The 8739-nt window shown below is 49.9% G+C and overlaps 1 protein-coding gene across 4 annotated transcripts in view; it reads left to right on the top strand.

Moving 5' to 3' along the window:
- The first annotated feature begins 3177 nt into the window (after nucleotides 1–3177).
- SLC13A5 (solute carrier family 13 (sodium-dependent citrate transporter), member 5) overlaps nucleotides 3178–8739 on the top strand; it is a 28871-nt gene continuing 23309 nt past the window's right edge. For 3 of the 4 annotated variants that reach the window (XM_011958440.1, XM_011958443.1, XM_011958439.1), the window contains exon 1: nucleotides 3178–3507. In XM_011958440.1, the coding sequence (XP_011813830.1) occupies nucleotides 3406–3507 (102 nt within the window). In that variant the 5' untranslated portion in view covers nucleotides 3178–3405. The remainder of the gene's footprint in view (nucleotides 3508–8739) is intronic. The other variant, XM_011958441.1, reaches the window with a different exon arrangement.

Here is an 8739-nt window from a genome sequence, read left to right as displayed (position 1 = left end):
CTGCTATTTAACCTGAATCTTAGGCTTGTTAACCAAAAATCCTGTTGGGATTTTAATTGGAATTGAATTGAATTTATGGGTTAATTTTAGAGAAATGGATAGTCCTACAATGTTTGGTCTGCCTATCCATGAACTTGGTATAATCTCTCCATTTATTTGGCTTTTTGTTGTTGTTGTTGTTGTTGCAGCACTTTGACCTTGGAATTTTTCTTAACAATCTTAATATTCTTTTTCATTTGGTGCTAATTTTGACTATCCTCCACTGCTGCCTGGCAAATTATTACTTAGCCATTAAGTCTTAGCTCAAATGCCACCTCCTCTGTGAAACCTTCCTTCATTACTTTAGGCTGAGTTGGTGGATCCTTCTCCTAAAGCCCCACCAACCAGGATATTTTGCATACAATTGCAAGAACAGATATTTACTAACAGCCGACTATATGCCAACACACTGAGTTAAGCACTCTCTGAGCATGAACTCATATAATCTCCAAAACAGCCGTTTAAAATCAAAGTTGGTGCTATTATCTCCATTTATGACAGGATAAGCTCAGAGATGGCAACTTGTCTGAGGCACATAGCCAGGATGAGCTAGGGCAGGATATAAGCCCAGGCACTCTAGCCTCAGAGTCCATGCTCTGGTGAATCGCCTTGGAAGCAGTTGTATTAAGAACGAAAGTTGTACTTTTACACTGTTGGTGGGAGTGTAAATTAGTTCAACCATTGTGGAAGACAGTGTGGCGATTGCTCAAGGATCTAGAACCAGAAATATCATTTGACCCAGCAATCTCATTATTGGGTATATACCCAAAGGATTATAAATCATACTACTATAAAGACACATGCACACTATTTACAATAGCAAAGACTTAAAACCAACCCAAATGTCCATCAGTGATAGACTGGATAAAGAAAATGTGGCACATATATACCATGGAATACTATGCAGCCATAAAAAATAATGAGCCCATGTCCTTTACAGGGACATGGATGAAGCTGGAAGTCATCATTCTCAGCAAACTAATCCAGGAACAGAAAATCAGACACCGTATGTTCTCAGTCATAAGTGAGAGTTGAACAATGAGAACACATGGACACAGGGAGGGGAACATCACACACTGAGACCTGTTGGGGGGTATGGGGCAAGGGGAGGGAGAGCATTAGGACAAACACTAATGCATGTGGGGCTTAAAACCTAGATGTCAGGTTGATAGGTTCAGCAAACCACCATGGCACATGTATACCTATGTAACAAACCTGCACATTCTGCACATGTATTCCAGAACTTAAAGTAAAATTAAAAAAAAAGAAAAAAGAAAAAAGAACCGAAGTTGTTTACTTGCTGTCATTCATGCATCCCAGAAAAAAAGGTTTGAGTGCACACTCTGGATTAGGTACTGGGAAAGGCACTAGCTAGACAGGTGGTGATGAATAAAACAGACAGTAAATAGAAAATACATCATAATAATGTATCATGTATTTTAAAATAGCTACAAGATATTCTAAATGTTCTCACCGCCAAGAAATGACAAATATTTGGGCCAGGTGCAGTGGCTCACACATGTAATCCTAGCACTTTGGGAGACCGAGATGGGTGGATCACCTAAGGTCAGGAGTTCGAGACCAGCCTGGCTAACATGGTAAAACCCCGTTTCTACTAAAAATACAAAAAAATTAGCCAGGCATGGTGGAGCATGTCTGTAATCCCAGCTACTTGGGAGGCTGAGGCAGGAGAGTCACTTGAACCTGGGAGGCAGAGGTTGTAGTGAGCCAAGATCATGCCACTGCACTCCAGCCTGGGTGACAAGAGCAAAACTCTGTCTCAAACAAACAAACAAAAACCAAAAACAAGAGAAATGATAAATATTTGAGTGATAAATATGCTCATTGGCCTGATTTGAACACACCACAATTATACATATATTGAAAAATCACATGGTACCCCGTAAATATAGGCAATGATTTGTCAATTAAAAATGAAATAACACTTAAAAAAAAAGTAAAAAATAAAAGTTACACCAATAAATATAGGAGGTACAAATTGTGCTAAATGCCCTGGGGACAAGAGGAAAGGCGGGAAAACTTAGGGCTATATAAATGAGAATCACAAAGAGAGGAGGACAGGAGGAGGGCAATTGCAGGAGGGTCTTGGGGGAATGCATGTCCTTGGGTGCGGATCACAGGAAGGAACTCATGAGCTTGATTCCGGATGTGTTGAATTTTCGGCCGAGACACCTCCAGTCTGCGGAAGGTTGGACATACGGAAATCTGGGACTCTGGCATCATGGCTGGGTTGAAATGGTAATCACTAAGGAGCAGGCTGTGGTTAAGCCACCAGCATGGAAGAGACTCCCCGAAAGGAAGCTGCAGAGTGAGAGGCAGGCAGAAGAGAGGAAAGAAGAAAATCACAGATGTGGGGACGTCTTTGCATCCCTGTGTCTCCAGTGCCCAAAACAGGGCGTCGCGGAGAAGAGGCGCTCAGTACCTATCTGTTGCCTGGCGGGCTGAATGAATACATGGGCGACTGTCTCAGTGTCGCCTTAATTGTGTCCCTTCATCTCTAGACCTCCGTTTCCCTCTGACCTGGGTCGGGTGGGCAGCTGTGGCTGCTGGGGCTCGGTGGGGCCCCTCCAAGACGCGCGTCCGCATTTGCCCGCCGGGTGTCGGCGGGGCGCAGTGTCCACTGGAGCGCGAAGAGTCCCTGGGACCGCGGAGGACTGTGGCCTCGCCTCCCTCTGCGATTGCCCAGGAGCTCAGGGGAGGAGAGTGCGAGCGGGGAAAAGGGGTCCTGCACCCAGAGAGGGACGGACGTGGTGAGGAAGCCAGGGAGACCGGGAAACGAGGCCCGCGGTGCAGAGGGCGCAGGGCGTGCGGGGACACCTCCCGGAGAGACATGGTATGGGCTGAAGTAAGGAGATGGAAAGGAGAGGGAGATCGGGGAGATGGGCCTGAGAGACCCAGAGGCCTGCAGAGATTTTCATCCGGGACCCTTCAGAGCCCAGGAAAGAGCAGGTGCGGACGCGGGAGGGCGCCTCACGCCAAAGCGGGTAGCACCAGTGACCTAAACACGCCCCGCTTGGAAGCCCCGGGACGCACCTCTGCCCGGGTAGCGCAGCAGAGGCTTGGAGAGCGCGAGGTGGTAGGGCCCAGGCTGCCCCTAGAGGGCTGGCCCGAAGCGTTGGAGTCCAAAGACGCCTCCCACCGCCGCCGGGTGGCAGAACTGGGGGCAGGCGCGTCCCACCGACCCCGAGGGGTGGCCCCGCCCCAGGGCCGTGGGGAGGCGCCCCCGTGCGGGGCGGAGTTGTCACCGCCCCCTCCCCAATCCCCAGAGACTGCGGCCCCTTCTTAAGCCCGCGGCGCTTCTGGCTGCCCCTCACTCGTCTCGCCCGCCAGTCTCCCTCCCGCGCGATGGCCTCGGCGCTGAGCTATGTCTCCAAGTTCAAGTCCTTCGTGATCTTGTTCGTCACCCCGCTCCTGCTGCTGCCACTCGTCATTCTGATGCCCGCCAAGGTCAGTTGCATCTCCAGGCAGCCCTTCGGACACCGGGCGCCCGGTGCCCACTAAGGGACACCGAATCCGGGAGCCCTGAGCTGGAGCGCACGGATTTCGTGGGGGGCACAGCTCTCCCGGGGCGCGCGCACTCAGGAGCTCCAGGTGCCAGATGGGAGGTGCCCTGTAAAGAATCCGAGGGGCATGGCGACCCCAGGGCGCACCACCCTTGGGGTTTACAGATCCCAGGGCGCAAGAGCCGTCCAGGCAAGCACAGAAACCTCGAAGTGAGCACAGATCTCAGTCACACAGATCCCAGCCTTAGGCTCAGCCCCTGGCTCCGAATTGAATCTCCCCACAGTGCATAACCCCGTTTCCTCCCAGAATGCCACCTGCGCCAACAGAGAACCTGGGAGCTTGCCTTTCCCTCTCTCTCCTATCTTTTCCCTTCGCCAAAGAAGACTTCAAGCTGTAGGTGACTTCCGCCGTCAGGAGGGACCTGCAGGATAAAAATCATCACCCACGTGGATCCTGCGCTGTCTTTGCCACTCTCTGGTCCTTCCTTGGGCCTTAGTGTCTGTATCTGTGATCCACATTTCTTCCAACCTGGAGAGCCACAACTGATTCATAATCCTGCCCCAGGCTGCAGGCAGGTCGGGGTTGGCCTGCTTTGCCTGCTGCCTGCTGGGGCTGTAGCAGGAGGCGGGACACATTCCCAGAGCTCACGCCTTGGGTGGCAGGACCTGGAGTCGCAGGGAAGCTTCCTCCCAGGCCCTAGTCTCCTAATGCTTCTGTGAGGGAGACAGAGAATGAATGGCCTTGGCCGCAGGGTGGGGGCAGGCTCCACTGGGCTGTGCACAGCCAGTTTGGCAGAGGCCCGAGCCCTTTGAAGCCTTTTGTGGCTGCTGGCTGCTCCTTCCTCGTTCCTTCTTTCAGCCCTTTCACTCTCAGCCCAGACAGGAAACCTCCAGCTCCCCTGCTCCCCTCCCCAGGCAGGTTTGGGAAACAGAGGAGCTCTTCAGGGGATGCTCTGGGGGGAGCTCTAGAGGAAGGGAGTGCACTGGGGTGTCAGGAAGCCAACCTGCAAGAGAACTGGACTTCCACCATTCTCTCATCTGTGTGACTTTAGCCAAGTGCCTGTGCTCTCTGGGCCTTGGTGTTCTCATCTGTACAATGGGGCTAGGCGGTTTGGTTCTGACACTTTAAGGCTTTGGGAATCAAAAGGGATTAATGTTGGTTCCTAGGATGGGGGAGGGGGAGACTGGGCGGAGTCCTTGGGTGGGCCTAGCACAGGCCCTGGATGGGTCAAGGACAGCAGATCCAACTGTGGAGGCTCTGCAGTTGCCGCACCACCTGTGAGCAGCCACACTTTCCCTGTAGCAAGAAGCTTGGGGCTGTTATTGTCCAGGGGAAGGAGCCAGGCAGGAAAGCTGCGATTTCAGCCCTGCTGGTAGGGAGTGATGTTCCCTGGAATGATTATAGTAGCTTGGCTGACCTTCCTGCCCCAGGAGACCCCACTCACACACACATACACACACACACACACACACTCACACACACAAACACACACAGACACACACAGACACACAAACACACAGACACACACAAAACACACACACACAAAACACACAAACACACAGACACAAACACACAGAGAAACAGAAAACACACAAACACACAAAACACACAAACACACAGACATGCAAACACACACACACAGACTCAAACGCACACACAAAACACACACAAACACACAAAACACACACAGACAAACACACACAAAAAACACACAAACACACAAAACACACAGACAAACACACACAAAAAACACACAAACACACAAAACACACACAGACTCACAAACACACACACACACCCTGAGCTGGAAACCCCAACTCAGTGTGTGTGTGTGTGTGTGTGTGTGTTTGTGTGAGAGAGATAGATTAAGCTGTCCTGTGAATGAGGACCAGAGAGGGGAAGCAGAGAACCCAGGGAGAGTCCTTCCAAAGGCTGCCTTCATGAGCTTTCCTTCTGACCGGGTTGTGTGAGGACCCTGGACCTTGTCTTCTTGTTTTTTCCCTTTGTGCCTGTTTCGGTCACCATGTGTCCACCCCTCCATGGCCACCCCATTGTGCAAGGAAACCCAGAGGGTACACAGCACAGGCAGGGCAGCTGGGAAGCTGGTGAGAAGCTGGCAGGACCTTGGCAGCCTGAGCAACACAGTCCTTGCCAGGAGGTGACTCCCAGGGCACACCACCCTCTCCCAACATCCAGGCCCCTCTCCTCACCGGCTGTCTCCAGTTCTCCTGTCTCTACCTGGACTCCCTCCTGGTCTCATCTCTGCTCCACTTTCTCTATCCTTTCTCTGCGTCCTTTTTTATGAAAAAAAAATTAGTACAATAAATGATAAATTTATTGTATCATTTATTTTATTAAAATGTAAAAGTTTTTTTTTTTTACAAATCTGTAAGGTATAAAATAAAAATAAAAATACCCTCAAATCCTATAAGTTATTCATATTTTGATGAACATCTTTCCAGAAACCAATCTCTTCTCTGTCTCTCTTCCCAAACACACACACAAATACACACACACAGTAGGTTTTGGCTGCATTTTTTCATTAAGTGGTGTGTCAGGACACCGTGACTTGTTAGTGTTAAACTTTTCTAACATCTGCTTCCCATCCTGCCCTCTCCCTTGACACTGTGGAGGCATTCTTGACTAGGGGAATCAAGCCTGTTGACTTCAGGGGTGAGGCACCTCCCGGGCTTCCAAATAGTGGCATGGAGGTGAGGGGGCAGTTAACCTTGTGTCTCATCCTCTTTCCTAGTGGGTCTGTTTGACTCCTCCAGGAACACACAGTGTACACTGGTGACGCACGCCACCTACTGCTTCTAAGTTTAGAGAATCAAAAGTTACCGAGGACTTTGTGCACCATATGGGAAGAATGAGGACTCTTAAATCCACGATTTGCAGATGAAGACATGAAACAAGAGGGGATAGGGGCCAGGATTGGGAGCAGGAGGAGTAATTTATGAGCGACATTGTTTAGAATTGCTATCACCTGATGATAGGAAGAAGCAAACTAATGTTTAGCTAATATTGTTGTTTTAAAATTCTCTCCGATGCGCCCTCTCATTGTCTGCTCCTGGAGGGGATCATTCTCATGGCCTGTCCAGTGGTATACCCCTGACACCAACGCCCAAAGAAGTTAGTGGCTGCCAAGGGCCAGACAGTGGCTGACAGCGGGCGCCAATCATATCTGTCTGGTGTCAAAGCCCGGGCTTCCCGTGACGCTGCTGTTCCGCCTTTAGTTCAGTGGCTGTCAACCAGCATTGATCCTTTCTCCTGCCCTCACCCTGCCCCACAACAGGGGACCTTTGGCAAAGTACAGAGACATTTTTTGCCATCCCAAACGGAGACAGTCTTATTGGCATCTCACAGGTGGAGGCCAGCGGTGCTCTAAACATTCTGCAGTACACAGCCCCCACAACAAAGAATCATTTAACCCAAAACGTCAGTGTGCCGAGGCTGAGTAACCCTGCCTTGCCAGTAGGGAGGTGCCCTGGGATGCTGAAAAAGATGTATTTCTTGTGGCTGATAACACAACCCCGACAGAGAATTTCTAAGTCTTCCTGCAATGTTTTGTGCAAATAATGCATACGCTCTTCTGGGTGATGAGAAGCAGAGATTGTGTACAGGTACATCTGTTCTTCCGCAGCGTGGTCAGAGTTAAACTCAGATGGATGCTATTGATTCCTTTAATAAGCATTTGCAAAGATGGCCAGGAGCGGTGGCTCATGCCTGTAATCCCAGCACTGGGAGGCCAAGACAGGTGGATCATCAGGCCAGGAGATGGAGACCATCCTGGCCAACATGGTGAAATCCCGTCTCTACTAAAAATACAAAAATTAGCTGGGCGTGGTGGCACTTGTCTGTAATCCCAGTTACTCGGGAGACTGAGGCAGGAGAATCGCTTGAACCCGGGAGGCAGAGGCTGCAGTGAGCCTAGATCGCACCACTGCACTCCAGCCTGGGGACAGAGCAAGACTCCGTCTCAAAAATAAATAAATAAATAAATAAGCATCTGTAAAGATATCCCAAGTGTTAAACCTGTTCTGGATGCCGAGGACAGTGATCTACAAATGCAGCAGGTTCTTGAATAATGTCGATTCATTCAACATCATTTCATTATAATGTTGATGGGAGGAGGGGGGGAAAGGAAGGATCCCTTGAGCCCAGGAGGTGGAGGCTGCAGTGAGCTGTGATTGTGCCACAGCACTCTCACCTGGGCAACAGAGCGAGACCCTGTCTCAAAAAAAAGGAAAAAAAGAGCGAGAGAGAAGGAAAAGAAAATGATTACCAGCTGGGGCCACTGTCTGTGTGGAGTTTGCACGTTATCCTCGTTGTCTGCATTGGTTTTCTCCAGCTACTATCGTTTCCTTCCATATGCCAAACCTGTGCACGTGAGGTGAATTAGAGTGTGTGGTCCACATCTGAATGAGTGTGGGTGTGCGTTCATTGTGCATTCTGCAATGGGATGGCATCTTGTCCAGTGCTGGTTTCTACCTTGTACCCTGAGCTGCGGGAACAGGCTCTGACCACCCAAGACCCTGACCTGCTGTAACTGCATAATTATCTAACTTGTTTTTATTAATGTTTCTTAAGCATATGTATAGCTCACATTCCTTTCCGTGTTTAATATTGGAAGTGTTTTGGTCCTTATTTAGAATCTCCGTGATGTTTTTGTGACCAGAAATATGCTATAGAAATTTAACTGTTGTTTCTAGCAATTTGCCTATAGGGAACATTGGCTTACGTTGTTTCGCTTACACATTGCAATTTCCAAAAACCAATCAATGATGTTAAGTGAGGACTCGCTGTGCTGTTTGCGCTCTTGAGTCACGCACTGGTTGTGGTGGTAGAAGGACAGTTGAGGAAACAGTGACAACCCCATATGCTAATGGCTGGGGAGGGTACTCAGAAGAAGGGCGCAAACCAGACTGTAGAGGGGGTGCAGGGAGACATTTAAGAAGGAACTCTGAGATTGGGCGCAGTGGCTCACGCCTGTAAGCCCAGCACTTTGGGAGACTGAGGTGGGCGGATCGTGAGGTCAGGAGTTCGAGATCAGCCTGACCAACATGGCAAAACCCCATCTCTACTAAAAATACAAAAATTAGCCTGGCCTGGTGGCGCACGTCTGTAATGCCAACTCTAGAGGCTGAGGCAGGAGAATCGCTTGAACCCGGGAGG

This window comes from Colobus angolensis, unplaced genomic scaffold (genome assembly GCF_000951035.1).
Source record: "Colobus angolensis palliatus isolate OR3802 unplaced genomic scaffold, Cang.pa_1.0 Scaffold47, whole genome shotgun sequence".
Lineage (NCBI taxonomy): Eukaryota > Metazoa > Chordata > Mammalia > Primates > Cercopithecidae > Colobus > Colobus angolensis.
Note: the sequence above shows the minus strand (reverse complement) of the source record. Positions and strands in the feature narration are given on the sequence as shown.